Source organism: Meles meles, chromosome 2, assembly GCF_922984935.1.
Source record: "Meles meles chromosome 2, mMelMel3.1 paternal haplotype, whole genome shotgun sequence".
Taxonomy (NCBI): Eukaryota; Metazoa; Chordata; class Mammalia; order Carnivora; family Mustelidae; genus Meles; species Meles meles.
This window is the reverse complement of record NC_060067.1, coordinates 92,082,931-92,105,320: the sequence shown is the minus strand read 5'-3', so window position 1 is coordinate 92,105,320 and position 22,390 is coordinate 92,082,931. Positions and strand designations below refer to the sequence as shown.

At 38.4% G+C, this 22,390-nt stretch overlaps 1 protein-coding gene across 4 annotated transcripts in view; it reads right to left on the bottom strand.

Moving 5' to 3' along the window:
• The window catches only part of PDE5A (phosphodiesterase 5A), a 159,038-nt gene that overhangs the window by 44,244 nt on the left and 92,404 nt on the right, over nt 1-22,390 (bottom strand). For all 4 annotated transcript variants that reach the window (XR_006816306.1, XM_045989384.1, XM_045989407.1 and 1 more), the window contains exon 11: nt 20,427-20,486. Coding sequence is in view for 3 of the 4 variants with exons in the window: in XM_045989384.1 (XP_045845340.1) it covers nt 20,427-20,486 (60 nt within the window). In the remaining variant the exon portion in view is untranslated. The remainder of the gene's footprint in view (nt 1-20,426; nt 20,487-22,390) is intronic.

Genomic DNA, 22,390 nt, shown 5'->3' with positions numbered 1-22,390 from the left:
ACCCTAAACCCAGCAGGAGAAGAGAAATCATAAAGATCAGAGCAGAAATCAGTGAAATAGAAACCAAAAAACCAATAGAACAAATCAATGAAACTAGGAGCTGGTTCTTTGAAAGAATTAATAAGATTGATAAACCCCTGACCAGATTTATCAAAAAGAAAAGAGAAAGGACCCAAATCAATAAAATCATGAATGAAAGAGGAGAGATCACAACTAACACCAAAGAAATACAGACAATTATAAGAACATACTATGAGCAACTCTATGCCAACAAATTTGACAATCTGGAAGAAATGGATGCATTCCTAGAGACATATAAACTACCACAACTGAACCAGGAAGAAACAGAAAACCTGAACAGACCCATAACCAGTAAGGAGATTGAAACAGTCATCAAAAATCTCCAAACAAACAAAAGCCCAGGGCCAGACGGCTTCCCAGGGAAATTCTACCAAAAATTTAAAGAAGAACTAATTCCTATTCTCCTGAAACTGTTCCAAAAAATAGAAATGGAAGGAAAACTTCCAAACTCATTTTATGAGGCCAGCATCACCTTGATCCCAAAACCAGACAAGGATCCCATCAAAAAAGAGAACTACAGACCAATATCCTTGATGAACACAGATACAAAAATTCTCACCAAAATACTAGCCAATAGGATTCAACAGTACATTAAAAGGATTATTCACCACGACCAAGTGGGATTTATTCCAGGGCTGCAAGGTTGGTTCAACATCTGCAAATCAATCAATGTGATACAACACATGAATAAAAGAAAGAACAAGAACCATATGATACTCTCAATAGATGCTGAAAAAGCATTTGACAAAGTACAGCATCCTTTCCTGATCAAAACTCTTCAAAGTGTGGGGATAGAGGCACATACCTCAGTATTATCAAAGTCATTTATGAAAAACCGACTGCAAATATCATTCTCAATGGAGAAAAACTGAAAGCTTTTCCGCTAAGGTCAGGAACACGGCAGGGATGTCCATTATCACCACTGCTATTCAACATCGTACTAGAAGTCCCAGCCTCAGCAATCAGACAACAAAAGGAAATTAAAGGCATCCAAATCGGCAAAGAAGAAGTCAAACTATCACTCTTCGCAGATGATATAATACTATATGTGGAAAACCCAAAAGACTCCACTCCAAAACTGCTAGAACTTGTACAGGAATTCAGTAAAGTTTCAGGATATAAAATCAATGCACAGAAATCAGTTGCATTTCTGTACACCAACAACAAGACAGAAGAAAGAGAAATTAAGGAGTCAATCCCATTTACAATTGCACCCAAAACTATAAGATACCTACGAATAAACCTATCTAAAGAGGCTAAGAATCTATATGCAGAAAACTATAAAGTACTCATGAAAAAAATTGAGGAAGACACAAGGAAATGGAAAAATATTCCATGCTCCTGGATTGGACGAATAAATATTGTGAAAATATCTATGCTACCTAAAGCAATCTACATGTTTAATGCAATCCTTATCAAAATACCATCCATTTTTTTCAAAGAAATGGAACAAATAATCCTCAAATTTATATGGAACCAGAAAAGACCTCGAATAGCCAAAGGAATATTGAAAAAGAAAGCCAAAGTTGGTAGCATCATAATTCCGGACTTCAAGCTCTATTACAAAGCTGTCATCATCAAGACAGTATGGTTCTGGCACAAAAACAGACTCATAGATCAATGGAACAGAATAGAGAGCCCAGAAATAGACCCTCAACTCTATGGTCAACTAATCTTCGACAAAACAGGAAAGAATGTCCAATGGAAAAAAGACAGCCTCTTCAATAAATGGTGCTGGGAAAATTGGACAGCCACATGCAGAAAAATGAAATTGGACCATTTCCTTACATCACACACGAAAATAGACTCAAAATGGATGAAGGACCTCAATGTGAGAAAGGAATCCATCAAAATCCTTGAGGAGAACACAGGCAGCAACCTCTTTGACCTCAGCCGCAGCAACATTTTCCTAGGAACATCGCCAAAGGCAAGGGAAGCAAGGGAAAAAATGAACTATTGGGATTTCATCAAGATCAAAAGCTTTTGCACAGCAAAGGAAACAGTTAACAAAACCAAAAGACAACTGACAGAATGGGAGAAGATATTTGCAAATGACATATCAGATAAAGGGCTAGTGTCCAAAATCTATAAGGAACTTCGCAAACTCAACAACCAAAGAACAAACAATCCAATCAAGAAATGGGCAGAGGACATGAACAGACATTTCTGCAAAGAAGACATCCAGATGGCCAACAGACACATGAAAAAGTGCTCCACATCACTCGGCATCAGGGAAATACAAATCAAAACCACAATGAGATATCACCTCACAATGAGATATCACCTCACACTGAATGGCTAAATTGAACAAGTCAGGAAATGACAGGTGCTGGCGAGGAAGTGGAGAAAGGGGAACCCTCCTACACTCTTGGTGGGAATGCAAGCTGGTGCAACCACTCTGGAAAACAGCATGGAGGTTCTCAAAATGTTGAAAATAGAACTACCCTATGACCCAGCAATTGTACTACTGGGTGTTTACCCTAAAGATACAAATGTAGTGATCCGAAGGGGCACGTGCACCCCAATGTTTATAGCAGCAATGTCTACAATAGCCAAACTATAGAAAGAATCTAGATGTCCATCAACAGATGAATGGATCAAGAAGATGTGGTATATATACACAATGGAATACTATGCAGCCATCAAAAGAAAGGAAATCTTGCCATTTGCGATGACGTGGATGGGACTAGAGGGTATCATCCTTAGTGAAATAAGTCAATCAGAAAAAGACAACTATCATATGACCTCCCTGATATGAGGAAGTAGAGATGCAACATGGGGGGCTGGGGGGTAGGAGAAGAATAAATGAAACAAGATGGGATTGGGAGGGAGACAAACCATAAGAGACTCTTAATCTCACAAAACAAACTGAGGGTTGCTGGGGGAAAGGGGGTCGGGAGAGGGTGGTGGGGTTATGGACATAGGGGAGGGCATGTGCTATGGTGTGTGCTGTGAAGTGTTAAAAACCTGGCGATTCACAGACCTGTACCCCTGGGGATAAAATACATTATGTGTTTATAAAAAAATAAAAAATAAATTAAAAAAAAAAAAAAAAACCACAACCGACTCCAGAAGTGAAATTCAGTAAGGGTGAAACTAAGCCTATCTTTGGGAGTAAGACTGGAGTGGGCTAAAGGAATCAGTATTCAGAGTTTTTAAAATATTTTAACTTCTTATTGTTCTTAACTCAGAAATAGTTGTTCTGAATGCCATCTGATAAGGAGCTAAATATTAAAGTGATCAAAAGTAGGTAGATTAACTACCACATTTATATTTCAGCATTAGACATTGATCATAAAAGAACAATTTTAAAGCAAAGTGAAGCACATGGTAAAAATGTATGTTTGCGGGGCACCTGAGTGGCTCAGTCATTTAAGGGGACAACTCTTGACTTTGGCTCAGGTCATGATCTCAGGGTCATGAGATCGAGGCCCAGTTTGGGCTCTGCACTCAGTGAGGTGTCTGCTTGTCCCTCTCTCTCCCCTTTAGCCTCTCCCTGCTGCTCTATCAAATAAATGAATAAAATCTTTAAAAAAAGGTATGTTTGCTCTTAAGGGTTCTTGTCGCAATGTTCCACTGACTTTATTCACCCTCAACAAGACATTCAAACTCTCTGTTTTCTCATGTAAAATGAGGGGGTTGGGTTAGAGTGTCTCCGAGGTTTAATATTCTGAATTTACACTCTATTTATCTCTCTGGCCACAGGACTCCAGGATCTCTTTTCGCCTCCTCACTTTGGAACGAAGTTACCAACCTGTAGGTGGCATCTGACTCTTCCCAGTGACTTCCCTGTACAGGGCTCCATCTCCTGTCTGGGACCCTCTTCTCCATTAAGGGAAATGGTGGGTACACCTTAGCTGTTATGTTATGTTGTGTCTTTCATGCTTGATTCCGCATTCATGTCACTGTCAGGCCTCCTCACACGAGAGAAGGGATCGTCCACAACTCCTGGCTAAATAAGGGCCACAACCTCTCTGTGCATGTATAAGAGGATTAGACAGGGTAGCATCTCGACCTGCTGCAAGAATGCTCTAAACGAAAATTTGAGTTTCCTGAAATTGCCATTTGTACTTTTGTGGGGAAGGGTAAGGGGCGAGGCCTAAAGTTTTGCCATTTGTTTTTTAGGTTAATTAATACTCTTTCTCACCTCCAGTCCTCTTTAACCATTTTTCGTCTGCTTAGAACACACCACCCTCCCCAAGTTTTCATAAGCTAGTTCATCTCTCATCTTTCCCAGCTGCACCAGGGAAACACTCACCGTGTGTCTCTTTGGTAGAAATTATACCAAGATTCCACTAGCATCTATTTCAACCTTCTGCTAGTGAGCTTTCATCTTCTGAAGAGTCTAGAAAGCTCAAAAATAAATTTCTGTGACTCCCTTGCAGCTAGGGTTCTAGACTGATTCTGGTTTTGTCAGTGAGTACAGATATGCTTTGTTTCACTGCACTTTGCAGATGTTGTTGTTTGAACCAACTGAAGATTTACGGTAACCCTGCATCAAGAAGTCTGTCAGTACTATTTTCCACTAGCATTTAATCACTTTGTGTCTCTATGTCACATTGTGGTAATTTTCACAATATGTTAAACTTTTTCATTATCATTACATTTGTTATGGTGATCCGTGATAAGGGATCTTTGATGTAACTACTGTAATTGTTTTGGGGCACCATGAACTGTGCCCATATAAGATGGTACACCTAACCTGTAAATGCTGTGTGTGTCCTGCTGTTCCACCGACCTGCTGTTCCACCATCTCTCCCTCTCCTTGGGCCTCCCTATTCTTGGAGACAATACAATAGTGAAATTAGGCCAATCAATAATCCTGCAATGACCTCTAAGTGTTCGAATGAAGGGAGAGTCGCACGCTTCTCACTTTAAATCCAAAAGGTAGAAATGATTGATCTTAGTGAGGAAGGCATGTTGAAAGTCAAGGTCAGCCAAAAGCCAGGCCTCGTGCTCTAGTTGGCCAAGTTGTGAATGCAAAGGAGGAGTCCCTGAAGGAAATTAAAGGTGCTACTCCAGTGAACACGCACATGATAAGAAAGCAAAGTAGCCTTATTGCTGATATGGAGAAAGTTGCAGTGGTCTGGAGAGAAGATCAAAGCAGCCACAACATTCCATTAAGCCAAAACCTAATCCAGAGCAAGGCCCTCACTCTATTCAATTCTATGAGGGCTGAGAGAGGAAGCTAAAGAAAAGTTTGAAGCCAGCAGAAGTCGATTCATAAGGTTTAAGGAAAGAAGTCATCTCTGTGACATAAAAGTACAGGATGAAGCAGCAAGGGCTGACAGAGAAGCTACAACAAACCATCCAAAAGATCTAGCTCAGATCATCCATGAAGATGGCTACACCGAACTAGAGATTTTCAACGTAGATGAAGCATATCTTATTGGAAGAAGGTGCCCAGTAGGACTTCTGTAGCTAGAGCAAAGTCATTTGGAAATATCTTCCTCCATTCAGTAGGTTGCCCTTTTGTTTTGGTTTCCTTTGCTACGTAAAACCTTTCTCCTTTGATATAGTCTCATTTGTTTATTTTTGCTTTTGTTGCCCTTGCCTGAGGAGACAGATCCAAAAAAATATCGCTGGGACTGATGTCAAAGAGTTTACTGCTTATTCTTTCTTTCAAGAATTTTGTGGTTTCCACTGTTACATTTTGAGTTTATTTTTGTATATGGTGTATGAAAGTGGTCCAGTTTCATTCTTTCCCATGTATCTGTCCAATTTCCTCAACACCATTTATTGAAGAGACTGTCTTTTCACCACTGTATATTCTTACCTTCTTTGTGGAAGATTAATTGACCATACAAGCATGGGTTTACTTCTTTTTTTTTTATTTTAAGATTTTTTATTTGTTTATTTGACAGAGAGAGAGATCACAAGTAGGCAGAGAGGCAGGCAGAGAGAGAGGGGGAAGCAGGCTCCCCGCTGAGCAGAGAGCCCAATGCGGGGCTCGATCCCAGGACCCTGAGATCATGACCTGAGCCGAAGGCAGCGGCTTAATCCACTGAGCCACCCAGGTGCCCCGCATGGGTTTACTTCTGTCCTCTCTATTCAGATGCATTGGTCTGTGTGTCTGTTTTGTGCCAGTACCATAGTGTTATGATTACTTAGCTTTGTAGCATAGTTTGAAAACAGGGAGTGTGATTCCTCCAGCTTTGGTCTTCTTCTCAAGATCACTTTGGTTACTTGTGGTCTTTTGTGGTCCTGTGCAAATTTCAGATTTAGTTGTTCGAGTTCTGTGAAAAATGCTCTTGGTATTTTGATAGTGATTGCAATGAATCTAGAAATTGCTTTGGGTAATATGGACATTTTAACAATATTAATTCCTCGAATTCATAAGCACAGGTTGATTTTTCCATTTATTTGTGTCTTTACTTTTTTCATCAAGGTTTTACAGGTTTCAGAGAACAAGTCTTTTATGTCTTTGGTTACATTTATTCCTAGGTTGCTATTCTTTTTGATATAATTGCAAATGGGATTGTTTTCTTAATTTCTTTCTAGTACTTTGTTATTAATGTACAGAAATGCCACAGATTTCTGTATATTAACTTTGTATCCTGTGACTCACTGAATGCATTTATTAGTTTTTTGATGGAGTTTTTAGACTTTTCCCTATATAGTATCAAGACATCTGCAAAGAGTGAGTTGTACTTTTTCCTTTCCAATTTGGAAGACTTTTATTTATTTTTTTGTTTGATTCTCTGGCTAGGACTTAGAATACTATGTTTAATACAAATGGCATGAATGGGCATCCTTGTCTTATTTCTAATTTTAGAGAAAAACTTCTCAACTTTTCCATATTGAATATGATGTTTGCTATGGGTTTGTTATACATGGTCTTTATTATGTTGAGGTATGTTCCTTTTATACTCACTCTGTTGAGAGTTTTTAATCACAAGTGCATATTAAATTTTGTTAAATGCTTTTTTCACATCTATTGAGATGATCACATGATTTTTACCATTCATTTTATTAATGTGGTATATCACATTGATTGGCAGATATTGAATCATCCTTGCATCTCTGGAATAATCCCACTTGATCATGGTGATCCTTTTAATGTACTGGTGCATTTGGATTCTAATATTTGTTAAGAATTTCTGCATCTATGTTTATCAGCAATATTGGCCTATAATTTTCTTTTTTTGTGGTGTCTTTGCCTGGTTTTGGTATCATGGTAATGCTGGCCTCATAGAATGATTTTTGAAGCATTTCTTTGCCCTCTTTTTTTTGGGAGGGTAATAATTTGAGAAAGGTAGATATTAACTCTTCTTTAAATATTTGGTAGAATTCACTTGTGAAGCCATCTGGTCCTGACTTTGTTTATTGGGGTTTTTTTTTAAATTACTGATTAAATTTCATCACTAGGAATTTTTCTGTTCAGATTTTCTATTTCTTTGTTGTTGGGTCCTGGAAAATTGTTGTTTCTAAGAACTGACCCAATTTTCACTTAACCAACTGAGCCACCCAGGCGCCCAAGTTCCTTTGTGTTTCTGTAGCATCTGTTGTAACTTCTCTTTTACTTCTAATTTTATTTCTAATTTTCATTTCTATTTGAGCCCTCTTGTTTTATTCTTTTTTTTTTTTTCTCTCATGATGAGTATGGTTACAGGTTTATCTATTTTGTCTGTCTTTTCAAAGAATCAGTTCTTCATTTCCTTGATGTTTTCTATTGGATTTCTTAGTCTCTATTTCATTTGTTTCTACTCTGATCTTTGTTATTTCCTTTATTCTACCAACTTCGGGCTTTGTTTGTTCTTTTTCTAGTTCCTTTAGACATAAAGATAGATTAATTTTTGAACTTTATCTGTTTCCTGAGGTAGGCCTATATGCTTTAACTTTTCCTCATAGACTTGTTTTTGCTCTGTCCCATATATTTTGGAATGTTGTATTTCATTTTCATTTGTCTCTAGAAGTTTTTTTGATTTCCTCTTTGGTTTCCTCATTGACCCATTGGTTGTTTAGTAGCCTATTATTTAGCTTCTATATGCTTGTGTTTTTTCCACTTTTCTTCTTGTAATTGATTTCTAGTTCCATACAGTTCTGGTGGGAAAAGATGCTTGATATATTTGCTTCTTACATTTATTGAGACATATTTTTGGCCTAACATGTGACCTATCCTGGAGAATATTCCATGTGTACCTGAAAACAATGTGTATTCTGCTGTTTTTGTATGGCATGCTCTGTATATATTTAAGTCCATCTTGACTAATGTGTCACTTAAAACCAGTGTTTCCTTATTGACTTTTTGTATGGATGATCTATCCATTTGATGTAAGTGGGTTTTAAATCTTCTACTATTGCTGTGTTACTGTCAATTTCCCTCTTTATGTCTGGTAATACTTGTTTTATGTATTAAGCTGCCTCTGTGTTGGGTGCATAGATATTTATAAGTGTCATACCCTTTTTATGGAGTGATCCTTTTATCATTATGTCTTTCTCTTGTTACAGTCTCTGTTTTAAAGTATATTTTGTGGGGTGCCTGGGTGGCACAATTGCTTAAGCATCCAACTCTTGGTTTTGGCTCAGGTCATGATTTCAGAGTTGTGACTGAGCCCCACATTGGGCTCTGCACTCAGGGCAGAGTCCTGCTTGTCCCTCTCCCTCTGCTCCTTCCCTGACTCTCTCTCCAATAAATAACAAATCTTAAAAAAAAAAAAAAAAAAGTCCATTTTGCTTTTTTCCCCATTTATTTGCATGTGGTATCTCTTACCATCTCTTCATTTTCAGTCTATGTGTATCTTTAGATCTCAAGAGAGTCTCTTGTAGGTAATGTGTAGATGGGTCTTATTTCTTTATCCATTCAGCCACACTATTTCTTTTGATTGGAGCATTTAGTCTATTTACATTTTTGATAGATATGTACTTACTGACATTTTGTAGTTTTCTGGTTGTTTTTGTGGTTCTCTGTTCCTTTTTCTCTTGCTTCCTTCTCTTGTGATTTGGTGACTTTCCTTAGTGTTATGTTTTTATTCCTTACTCTCAATTTTTTGGTGTATCTATTATAGGTATTTCATTTCTGGTTACCATAAAGTTCATATACAACATCCTAGGTATATACCAGTCTATATTAAGTTGATGGTCACTAAAGTTTGACCACATTCTAAAACATTAGATTTTTACTCCACTATATGTTTTGGTTTTAACACCATATTTTACATGTATTTTGTGTAGCCTCTGACTAATTATTGTAGATGTAGAGGATTTTATTACTTTTGTCTTTTAACCCCCATAATAGTTATATATATATAAATGGTTGACCCAGTATCTTTACTGTCTATTCACCTTACCAGTGAGATTTTTTCTTTAGTAATTTTCTTATTGCTAATTATGACCTTCATTTTCGATTTAATGAAGTACCTTTAACATTTCTTGTAAGGCCAGTTTATGGTGGTGTAAACTCCTTTAGCTTTTGTTTGTTGGGGAAACTCCTTACCTCCCATTCAGTTCTGAATGATAACCTTGCCAGGTAGAGTCTTTTTGGCTTTGTTTCTTCCTTTCAGCAGTTTGAATATATCGTACAACTCTCTTCTGGCCTATAAAGTTTCTGCTGAAACATCAGTTGATAGTTTTGTAGGGGCTCTCTTGTATACAACTAGTTGTTTTTCTCTTGCTGCTTTTAACACGATCTCTTTAACTTTTGACACTTGGATTATAATGTGTCCTGGTGTGGTTATCTTTGGGTTCTTCTTTTTGGGGCTTTCTGTACTTCCTGGAGTTGGATGTTTTCTTCCTTCACCAGGTTAGTAAAGTTTTTAGGCATTACTTCTTCAAACAGGTTTTCTGTCCCTTTCTCTCTCTCTTTTCCTTTTGGGACCCCTATCTGAGTGTTAGTATGCTTGATGTTGTCCCTTCAACTATCCTCATTTTAAAAAATTCTTTTTCTTTTTGCTCTCATTGGGTGATTTCCACTCCCCTGTTTTATAGAAGTGATTTGTTCTTCTGCATCATTTAATCTGCTTTGATTCCCTCTAGTGTATTTTTTTTTTTTTAAAGATTTTGTTTATTTATTTGACAGAGAGAGATCACAAGTAGGCAGAGAGGTAGGCAGAGAGGCAGGCAGAGAGAGAGGAGGAAGCAGGCTCCCTGCGGAGCAGAGAGCCCGATGTGGGGCTCGATCCCAGGACCCTGAGATCATGACCTGAGCCGAAGGCAGGGGCTTAATCCACTGAGCCACCCAGGCGCCCCCCCTCTAGTGTATTTTTAATTTCAGTTATTGTATTCTTTTAGCTGATCAGCTCTCTTTTTGTATTTTCTACCTCTTTGTTGAAGTTCTCATTGTATTCATCCATTCTTCTCCCAAGTTCAGTAAGCATCTTTATAACCATTTCTTTGAACTCTGTCTGGTAGATTATTTATGTCCATTTCATTTATTTCTTTTATGCAGTTTTATCTTGTTTTTTCATTTGGAACATAATCTTCTGTCTCTTCCTTTTGCCCGACTCTCTGTCTGCTTCTATGGATTAGGTAGATCAGTTATGTCTCCTTGTCTTGAAGGAATGGCTTTATGTAGAAGGTGTCTTATGGGACCCTGAGGTGCAAATTCCTATGGTCACCCACTCCCTCTGGGTATGGCAGGGTGGAGGACCACCCCACTGGTTGTTGTAGGGTGAGGTTACCTGGGGCTGTGCCATTGTCACCAGTCAGGGATGGTGGGGTGGAGTCACTTGGGAGGAGCACAGGCCAGGGTGGGTGGGCTGCAGGGAAATGCCAGGCCAGGGCAAGCAGTCCTAGCACTGGAGATGGAGAATGTCAGAAATGATACCTGCAAGGCAGGGCAGCTTCTCAGGGTAGCCAGGTAAAGGGGAGAGAAAAAGAAATGGCACCCACTAGTATTTCTATCCCTGGAGAAGTTTCCAACAGATCTCCAAATTAGTTCCATGCCCTAAATTTAGTCAATTAAATTAGTCAATGAATGTCATTCACATGTAACACAAACACCTTTCAAACTGTTGCTTCTGCTCTGGGACTCAGAACAAGTGAGACTGTGCACAAGCCCTTTAATTAAGAGCAGAGTCTTAGTTTTCTACTGTCCTCTGGCTCTCCTGGACTTAAGCCCCACTGGTTTTCAAAACCAGTTATGGGAGCTCATCTTCCTAGTGCAGGTTTCTTGAGTTAGAGAGCCTGATGTGGAGGTTGGGCCCTTATTCCTCAAAGAAGGCCTTTGCAATTGTGGTAACTTCCTGTTTGAAGATTGCCTTGCTGGGCGGTGTGGGTCCTGAGTAGACTGCATCTCTGCCTCCCCTGGTTGTCTTGATGTGACTTTTTCTTTATATCTTTAGTTCCATAAAATCTTAGTTTCACTAGTCTTCAAGTCATTCTCAGAGATGTTTTATTTGTAGTTGTAGTTTTGGTGTGTCTACGGAAGGCAGTGAGCTCTGAATTTTTATTGCAGATCCAAACATGCTATTTCTAGAAGCAGTCCTGTAGCCAAAACCTAGATGCAATTTTATCTTGCAGGTTGCTGAATACAGTGCAGGATGAAATCACAGACCTGCCACATCTCTTACATGAAAAACTACACATACCCCAGACCATTCATTTTAGAATGTCTCTATATTATGTAATTTCACAATGTAATACACTTTAAAGTCATTGCTTTTTGTTTCTGGCTATAATAATATAATATTGTATAATTATAGTATATATTGTATATAGCCCTATACTATTCAAGGTCTAAGAAGGTAGAGATTTATTATTTTTGTCATGTGGAACACCTGATATAATGCCCACACAGAGTAGGAGGTAAATACAAATGTGTAAATGAATATCTTTTTGTGATCATCAAGCACCTAGCCAGTTCTTCATAATACTAAATTTAAATTAATTTGGCAAAGAGTTATAATATAAATGTTAACATTAATAATGAACCATGCTATGTTCGAAACAACAGATATATGCTTTCTAATTCTATAGTTGTTCTTAATTTTATTTGCTTTAAAAAATTTTAAATATAGCTGAATACCTTTCATCTGCCCGATAAATATTTCGTTACTGTAATTTTTAAAAAATCGGCTTCAGTTTGCCTTAACTCTCACTAAAGTTTGATTCATTCATTCATTCCAAGAACACTAGGAATGCAGGATGGGAAAGCTATGACCCCAATCCACTTTTTAGTAACTCTGACAAGAGGTTACCAGTCAATTCTAGATTACTCCCCTGAAGTAGAGAACTGGTTGTACCATATAAACAAAGGTTTACATTTGTTCTTACGACACATGGTATTTTTCCTACCACCTACCTGTTCCACTTAGACTAATTAAAAAAAAAAATGAGTGTATACTTCCTTGAAGTGCACATTATTAGAATCGCTCAAACAAAAAGACATGAAACATGACAGGACACATCAAGATCTTGTTGCTGCTACTACTAGATTTTGAGAACTGATTTTCCTCTCGCTGTTATCATGACTAAAAATAACTAATACTTACTGGGGCATAAGGTACCAGAAACTCCAGGCCCTACAATTCTGTGAGGTAAATTCTTTTGTTATCCTCACTTTATAGATAAAGAACCTGAGAGACAAAGAAGTCACAGATTTGCCTGAGATCATGGAGCTGGAAGTTGAAGCTAGTTTTCCTCCAGACCCATGTGGTTTTGTATATTTCATCAACAAATAAATTATTTCTAGCTTCATAATCATTTTAAGGAAAAAAAAAGCAAAATCTTGTTGAATACTGAAGAAGCTTGAGTTGTGTATTTCATGCTAGAGTATAGGTTCTCTAAAAGTCTGGATTCTCCAGAATCTACCGATTGATTCATTCACACAATCATTTAACAAGCTATGTAAACCGGGTTCCTGTTAAGCAACCAGTAAAGGGTAGCTATGACGATGAGGATGGGTCAAGAACAGGCTGGTGGAGAAGACAGGCACATAAATAGTTGAAATACAGTTTTTAAAGTGATGACACAAGTATGTTAGTAGTTTGTAACTGAGCCGTAACAACACAATGACAGACAACGTAAGTACACATTTAACTACTTTTTTAGTCACTTGTGATGGTTAACTTTTTGTCTCAACCTGACTGGACAAAAGGTACCCAAATTAAACATATTTTTGGGTATGTCTGTGACAGTATTTCTGGATGAGATTAGCAATGAATTAGTGGATTCAGGAGACTGCCCTCCCCAGTGTGGGCGGGCATCATCCATCCGTTTAGGGCTTGAGGAGAACAAAAGATGGAGGAAGAATATGCTGCTTTTTGCTTACTATGGAGTTAGGATAACTCATCTCATCTTCTCAGGCCACTGGACTTGGATTTCAACCATCCGCTCCTCTGTCCTCAGGCCTTTAGACTCAAACAATTCAGTTTTCCTGGGTCTCCAGCCTTGCAGACAACAGACTGCTGGATTTCTCTGCTCCCATTAATTGTTTGAGCCAATTGCTCAGAATAAATCTCTCACCTACTGGTTCTGTTTCTCTGGAAAACCCTGGCTTATATAGTCACATATTTTTCTAAAGTCAAAGAGAGGGGTGCCTGGGTGGCTCAGTTGGTAAGCATTTGCCTTTGGCTTGGGTGATGATCCTGGGGTCCTGGGATGTAGCCCTGTGCTGGGTTCCCTGCTCAGTGGGAAGCCTGCTTCTCCCTCTCCCACTTCCTCTGCTTGTGTCCCCTCTCTTGCTGCCTCTCTCTCTCTCTCTGGCAAATAAATAAAAAAATATAATCTTAAAAAAAAAAGTCAAAGAGAATCTATCCCTAGCATCATCAGTGCCTTACATAAGATGAATGACAGACTTTTAAAAATTCAACTATTTCTTTTTTTTTTTTTTTTAAGATTTTATTTATTTATTTGACAGACAAAGATTTCAAGTAGGCAGAGAGGCAGGCAGAGAGAGAGGAGGAAGCAGACTCCCTGCTGAGCAGAGAACCCGATGCGGGGCTCGATCCCACGACCCTGGGATCATGACCTGAGCCAAAGGCAGAGGCTTTAACCCACTGAGCCACCCAGGCGCCCCTAAAAATTCAACTATTTCTTATTATGAAGGCTTTTACACAAGTGGAGAGGGTCCCTCTCTGTTCACTTAATAGAAAAATAAAACTTTATAGGAAATAAACTATTTATAAAGTGTACAGTTTCCTTGAAGCCCAAAAAGCATGTGTCCATAGAAAAATAATACACTTGGGTAAGGTAAATGAAAGAATCATTTAAAAATTATTGAGTTTCTTATTTCTGGTGGATGCCTCATGAAAAAGGTTTATATTTAGGCTGTGGCAAAGTCTCTGGTAACCTCAGAAGAAAATAAAGACATGTGGCTACATGGCTACACAATTTGCTCAATTGTATAATCCTTATACAAAAAAGTCACACTGCTATCAAAGGCATTCTACCTGCCTTAGGCCTGAAGTATCAAATCTCAAGAGCAAAAATAAAATTATGAAAACAACTCCTAATAGTCACCTTACGAAAAGGCTCCTTATTCAGAAAGTTATTTATTAAAATAAGTTTGAAAAGAAGAGCACTGGGGCACCTGGGTGGCTCAGTAGTTAAGCGTCTGCTTTTAGCTCAGGTCATGATCCTGGGGTCCTGGGATTGAGCCCCGCATCAGACTTCCAGTTCAGTGGAAAGCCTGCTTCTCCTTCTCTCACTCCCCCTGCTTGTGTTCCCTCTCTTACTGTAGTCTTTCTCTGTCAAATAAATAAATAAAATTAAAGAAAAAAAAGAAAAGAAAAGAAGAGCAGAATACTGAACTTGGTCTTTCATAAAATGTCAGATTCTTCCAATTTGCTTCAGTGTTTCATGAAGGCATTTTGTTATATTACTCCTCCGGATGTTTATTCAATATAAATGTTAGGAAGAAAAGAGATTTTCTTTAATGATCCATTCTTCAAGGAAATTATTTTCAAGGATAAAATTAATGTAAGATAACTGACGAGTTTATTGGTTGCTACAAGGAGGGATCCTCAGTTAGGGGTTTTGGGCTCTGCCTATCAGTCCCTGATCCCTACCCCCCACCTAGTGGAGAACCATTTTACACAGAGTGGACCAGTTTGGCTTCCAGGTCTTTGAATAAAGCCATTTGACAGCCATCACAATATACTTTACAGGAGCCTAATGTCTCTCTTTCCCACTTTTAACATGTACAGAAAATATGTTCTTAAAGAAAAAAAAATCCACACCATTCAAAAGCCTGTTAGAATTTACCTTTCTCTAAGAGCGAAGTGAATCTAAATGCATACAAGAAAGAAATCTACTTATATAAAGGGAGGTGAATATTCAAAGAACCAAATCTTACACAGAATAAAGAAGTGAATAAGGCAAAGCAGGGCTGAATTAGCATATTTTCTTTAATAACATCAACATATTTTATGATTTTTCTTTCTAATATTATATAAATGTAATCTTTTAAATCTCATGGCAAAGAGGCACAGACTGTAAAAAATAATGAACACACAGTTTTCCAAAACCATGTAAAGATGGCACATGACAATGTCAAGATTCTGATAGAATGTATATACGCTTATAAGTAAAACCTTCAAGGTAAATTTATGACTTCAGTTAGGAATAATTAGCGCAGATCTGGTTAACATCTAGTTAGGATATAAGAAGTTCAAGAACAGCGCCACTATACTTTGGAGCTAATATTACCGTTGGAAGTAATCCACTAGGAAAATCAGAGCAGAACAGATAAGATTAGCTTGCCAAAGGAAAACAGGGAAGAACCAAACAGAATCTATTAAGTCTTGCCAATGTGGAAAAGATATAGCCCAGTTAGTGTTATAGACACCTATAAAAAAATGAATGTATCAACTGATGGTGAACAGGAAGTCCAAAGGACTCAGACGGTTTCAGGGTAATTCTAGCACCTGTTTGAGGAAGAGGGCGCCTTACTAGATGCCACAGGTTACTACAGTTCAGGGACACTGGTTATCGAGATCATAACGTTAACTCTTCTTTGTTAGTATCAGCTCAAAATTTCCATTTGTAATTTGACTGTCCATATACAGATTTTCCTCAAAAATGAGGGAACGTGATGATCATCTTGATAAAAAGAATTGGATCTATACTCTGACACTGACCTAGACATCAGAAATGTGGGTCAGAGAGCCAGCTCTGCTGTAGGTGACAGCAGGAACACACACACCTGATCAAGACAGTTCATGTGAAGTTTCTGGTTCTGAAAGATTAAGGTCAAGATGAAATAAATTCTGTCCTAGGAAGTCCTGCCTAAGTGGTCAGCTTCTTCCTCTCTCACTATTTTTTTGGGGGGGGGATTTTTTTTTTTTTTTTTAATTTATTTGACAGAGAGAGATCACAAGTAGACAGAGAGGCAGGCAGAGAGAGAGAGAGGGAAGCAGGCTCCCTGCTGAGCAGAGAGCCTGATGCGGGACTCGATCCCAGGACCCCGAGATCATGACCTGAGCCGAAGGCAGCGGCTTAACCCACTGAGCCACCCAGGCGCCCCCCTCTCTCACTATTTTGAAGCAGAAAACTTTTCAGGATACAAAAGGGTCTGTTCGCTTTTAGATATATTACGTATGAAGCTCTACGGACTGAACTGAGAAAGCACCGAGTCTGTGACAAAACTGAGAAGCTTATTTTAAAAAACTAAACTCTAATACATATTTACTTACTGCTCTTCTAACAAGAGAGGAAAGCAGAAAAGGCAATCTGTCAATCAAATATTCAGTTACTGGAAATAAACACTGATTACTCTCTGACATCTTAACTAATAATTTTCTAATAACCATAGCTGGGGTCCATTTATTTTTATGTGATACAATTTGTGCCTAAAGATCATTAAATGGGATATGGTAGAAGGCTTAATTTCTATTTCTGCTATACCCAATTTTAAGTCAAGAGAAATTAGATTAAAAACTCAAGTAAAACAAGGAAAAAAATAATAAGGATTCTGACTTTCCTGTCAACTTTGTTATACTTCTGTTGTAATTAGAGAACTTTTCTGGACACAGGCATAAATATTTAGCATCCTGAAGTATATTATTTAGTTCAAGAACTAATTTGTAAAAAATAAAAGTTAAAAATACATTCCACAGCTTTTTGATTTATTTTAGGTTTTGAATTGATGTAAATCATCAGATACATGACAAAGGCAGCAGCTTTGGTAGTTGCTGGATAATGCAGACACCTGTGTAGTTGGGGCTGTAAAGGAATTTTTATTAGATTGGTAGAAAACCAGCGTTGAACTCAGTTGCTGAATTTCAACCAATTTAAATAAAGTACTTGACCTACAAGCTTATAACCCTAAATTTCTCAATGCAGCTGCCAGAAATCTATTTTCCAAATGAAACAACAGATGGCTTTGAACAATACTGCAATATGGCAATTTTCAGTTACTGCAAAGGGTTTTTGTCTGGTTAAAATTATGAAAATAACAGAGAAAATAACTTTCAAATTTTTCTGAAGGACTGCTATTTTCAAAGTGCAAAGCAAAGTTTAATAACCTAAGTGATTTTTCCAGCATTATCTTTAGACATTGCTCTATTTGCTGTTTCTATTTATCTAAAACAACACATAGCAGACTGTAACCTTGCCCTCATTTTAGAACTAATTTAATACTCCTGCAGTGACTGCAAGCACTTCAAGATGTCTTCCAAGTGATGATTTCCAACTCACAGTATGTCTTTAGTTCAAAACTTCATCATTCTGGAAGGATTAGACAAGCGGGCCAATTAAGCCTGATGTGAAAGATATTTAAAACCTATAAACCTTTGTAAATAACTGAAAACTGCTCATTCCTTCAAATACCATGGTGAACAAAATAAATACAGCCCACCAAGCCTCGGAATAAGGCTAACCCCAAAAGAAGCAGCTTAACCTTCCAGGACAAATCACCTCAATTTCTTAAACTGTTCTTGCCAAAGGACTCCATTTCCCACTCACTGATTTAATTGAGAACGTCTGTAAGTTCTCCTCCTTCCTTCTTTTCCAGTTCATTATACCTCTCCAGTGCTGTGCAATGGAGTGTGGACTCTGGGTGCGGGCTGCCTGGATTTAGTACTTGCATCATCACTTACCACCTGGGAGATCCTGAGATCCTCTCAACTTCAAATTCCTCAAATTCCAGATGCTAACCAGTACTGACTTCATGGGGTTGCTGTGGACTAAATACACTAAACACACGCAAAGAACTTCAAAGATGCCAGGTATATGATAAGTGCTCAATAATACTATTATTATTAAGATCCCTTCCCTCTTGTCTCACTCAATGCCTAGGCTGCTCCAAGGTCTAGATCTCTTCCCTGCCTTGCACTCACTCAACCGCCTACTTTCACCCTCTGTCCAAGAGCATGCTGGTTCTCTAGCTGTGAGCAACCCCTGCACACAACAACAAAGCAAACCAAAACACAAAACTTCACATGGTTCAGCCAATACCTTTCATAACTACTTCTTCACTCCCACTTTTACAAAAAACTTATCTTTTAAAACTAGGCTATGATTCGGGGCGCCTGGGTGGCTCAGTGGGTTAAGCTGCTGCCTTCGGCTCAGGTCATGATCTCGGGGTCCTGGGATCGAGTCCCACATCGGGCTCTCTGCTCAGCAGGGAGCCTGCTTCCCTCTCTCTCTCTCTCTCTGCCTGCCTCTCTGTCTACTTGTGATCTCTCTCTGTCAAATAAATAAAAAATAAAAAAAAATCTTTAAAAAAAAACTAGGCTATGATTCATTTCCTCCATTTTGTCACCATTCACTCTTACCTCAGGCAGTTTTACACCTAAAGTTGCTTCCTCACCAATCATGTGATCAGTCTGGCAGCCCTCTCTCAGTCCTGTTTCTCAACCTTCCTATTACTGATGGGCCCTCCTTCCCCTTTGAAACTCGTCCCTTTGCCTTCTGTGCCACTGCCCTATCCTAAATCTTCCTCCCTGTGTACCTACCACTTCTCAATCAGGTTCCTTTCCTACTTCTTCATTGAAACCTGATTCCCGGAGCGCCTGGGTGGCTCAGTGGGTTAAAGCCTCTGCCTTCAGCTCAGGTCATAATCCCAGGGTCCTGGGATCAAGCCCCACATCGGGCTCTCTCTTCAGCAGGGAGCCTGCTTCCTCCTCTCTCTCCCTGCCTGCCTCTTTGACTAGTTGCAATCTCTATCAAATAAATAAATAAAAATCTAAAAAAAAAAAAAAAAAAAAAAAAAAAAAAAAAGAAACCTGATTCCCAAGAGTTCTGCCCTCAGTCTTCCATACTCCTCTCCTAACTGCTCCACTCCCATGGAACGCCCCCAAACCCCATGGAGGGACCTCCAAATCTGGTTCCACACCCTGCCCTTAGTCCTGACTCCACTGACTGTTGAAAATGTCCATTCTGGTGATTCCACCAGAGCCTCACACCACGTTCTAAGTCAAATTCTACCACTTTCCCATCTTAACATTTCCAATCTTGACAGTTAATGACACCATCATTTTTTGAATTATGAAGGTCAAAGCACTTCAATTGTCTTTAATCTTCTGTCTCTCTAACAGCTCAGTACAGTGGTCTGTGCATGAGCTCTGGAACTAGATCATATGAGCTCGCATCCTGACTTCCCTACTTTCTGCCAGTGTGACCTTGAGCAAGTCACTTGGCTTCTCTAGCTTCAGGGTGGCCTCCATAACACAGCTGTGCAGATTACATACGGAAACATACGTAAGGCCATAGTAGGTTGGCATTTGGCAAGCTATGATGACGATGACAATGAAAAAGAATCTTAATTATCTGTTCGCACCCTTCTCATTCTTTACAGACTCTCGCCACATCTCACGTAGACCTTCTCCATGTTGCCCCAAGTAAATTTCAACTCAGAAGGCCACCTGCCTTTGTTGTCAATGTGTAAGTGTCTCAAACGATCTCAACCAAGACCGAGAGTATTTGACATTCTACTTACATATCAGGATTCTTTTTTTCATAACATACTAAATAAAAAATGCAATGAGAATTCAGGAATTGACCTTATTTGAACCCAATTTCAAATAACATTCCATAAGCCACGTGGTCAGACATTAAAATCACTCTCAATTCTCAATAAGGCAGAGCAGGTTATTGGCAACAAACTACAAAATCTTTGTTGTCATTACCCTTACCAAGCCACCACCTCATGGTCACCAGGCCACATTTCCTCAGGAACTGAAATGTTTTGGCCTAAGAAAGATGTAATACTACTGGGAAAAAAAAAAATCAGAATCATATAAAGTATTATAAAGTCAGTATGTTATCTTTCGCTTTGTATCCTCAGTGATTTTGTAGCCTTACAAGAAAGTAGAATTAAACATTTTTATGAATGTCCATCTACGTATTTACTACATTGAATTCAACGGGATCATTGCTACTAGAAGCAGTTACCCTAAGAGAACCATGTTTATGTATTAATTAGACGTCGGCACTAAGTCACTTTAACAAAGAAAGAGAATTACCGCTAAGGACTGGAGTTCTCTTGTTTCTTCCTCTGCTGCTGAAGCATGATATGACAGAACCTACAGGATAAGAAACAAAGGAAAACGGGTTATCCAAGAGAGGCCTACTGAATGTAGACTTTGACAGTCTTTAAGCTTGAGATTCTGCTAAAACTTCCTGGAGACCGAACTAGACACCTCAGACTGTCAAATCTTGTTTCCTGCTTTCTTCAACAGAAAGAAAAATCCTAGATTTTGATTCGATTGCATGTTTCAGAAGATAAAAAGTCATACTCCCTACGTTCAGAGTAAGTCTTGTCACTTTTATTCTGCACATTATTTATCAGCCATGCTTACTGACTCAGACTTGGCAGGAAATTTATTTTGTACTTTTTTTTCTTTTTGTGCTGCTTTTTAAAAAATAATAGTGACTTTAATTTTTTTTTTACTTTTGTATCGAATTAAGAAAAAAATCTTTGCATACACTGACATTTTAACATTGATATTTGGAAAGATAGTGTAGAAGTGGCCCTCAGATGAGGCCCATAACCAGTGTAGAATTTCATAAAGAAAAATTGCATGGCTGGAATATAATGTCATACAGATTCAGGGATTCCTTTCCACTCATATGTCAAGAGCGAAGAAGCATAGCACTGGCCTGTAAACCCCTCCGTTAACATCTGAGGACACAGGTGTTCTCATGACTTGGTGGTAAGCTCACACTTAGTGAGAGGACAGGGAGGCATGTTTTCAACTCCTACTCTAGTATACTTTTGGTTACCTGAGTAGAGTTAAAAAGACAGGCTTACCATTTTCTTATACCTTAACGTAAGAGTCATTAATTCCCAATTTCAAAAGTAATAACTTCAAAGAAATGGGATAATATTTTATCTGAGGTAGTGGTCATATTTAAAACGTCTACCATATTTTTAAAAAAATATTTTTGAAATTTTTGACAGAGACATTTTTGACAGAGACAACACAGATTTACTAAAAGCCCCAGAGATTTTAGTACGATTGATAAGAAAGCGAGACATTTTCAGATTTTAAATGGTGACCTGAGTAACTGAGAGGCCTGAACTAGTTTTCCTTGAACCAGTCTTTAAAATTTGAAGCAATTCAAAATCTAAAATGGCGTATGTGTCTCCTATCTTGTGATTCAGAACATTTATAATCCTGTACTACATCAGGTTTGTCTTCACATTTGAACCATTAAGCACTAGGAAAGCCTGGGAAACTTGGAGCTGCTGTCTTCTGCTTACATGGCATCGATGGGTCATGGCGGCTAATGCGTTGCTGCTGGGACCACAGAGCTAGTGTGTTGGGGAAAGTGCAGACTGTGGCCATACACTAGTCTGATATAAATAAATGCAATGCAACATAGATGAATAGAACGTGTCATTCTAAAGTTAAAAAAAAAAAAGATTTTTGTCTCAGTGAAGGTAAAAATAGCACCTTATTTATAAGGTTGTAAGGATTAATTTTGTTAATATAAGCATACCTCAGAGATACTGCGGGTTTCCAGACCACTGCAACAAAGCCAATATCATAATACAGTGAGTCAAATGAATGTTTTGGTTTCCCAGTGCATGTGAAAGTTATGCTGACACTATAGTGTATTAAGTGTGCAGTAGCATTATGTCTTAAAAAACCAATGGAATACCTTATTTAAAAAATACTTCATTGCTTAAAAAAAAAAAATGAACCCATCACCTGAACTTTCAACAGGTCCTAATCACTATCACAGATCACTACAACAAATATAATAACAACGAAGAAGACTGAAATACTGTGGGAATTACCAAAATGCTACACAGAGACATAAAAAAGCAAATGTTGTTGGCAAAATGATGCCAATAGACCTGCTCAACATAGGGTTGCCACAGACGGTCAGTGTATGAAAAATGCAGTGTCTGTGACAGGCTTTAGATAAAGCAAAGCACCACAAAATGAGGTATGTCTGTACCTGTGAGCCTTAGAACACA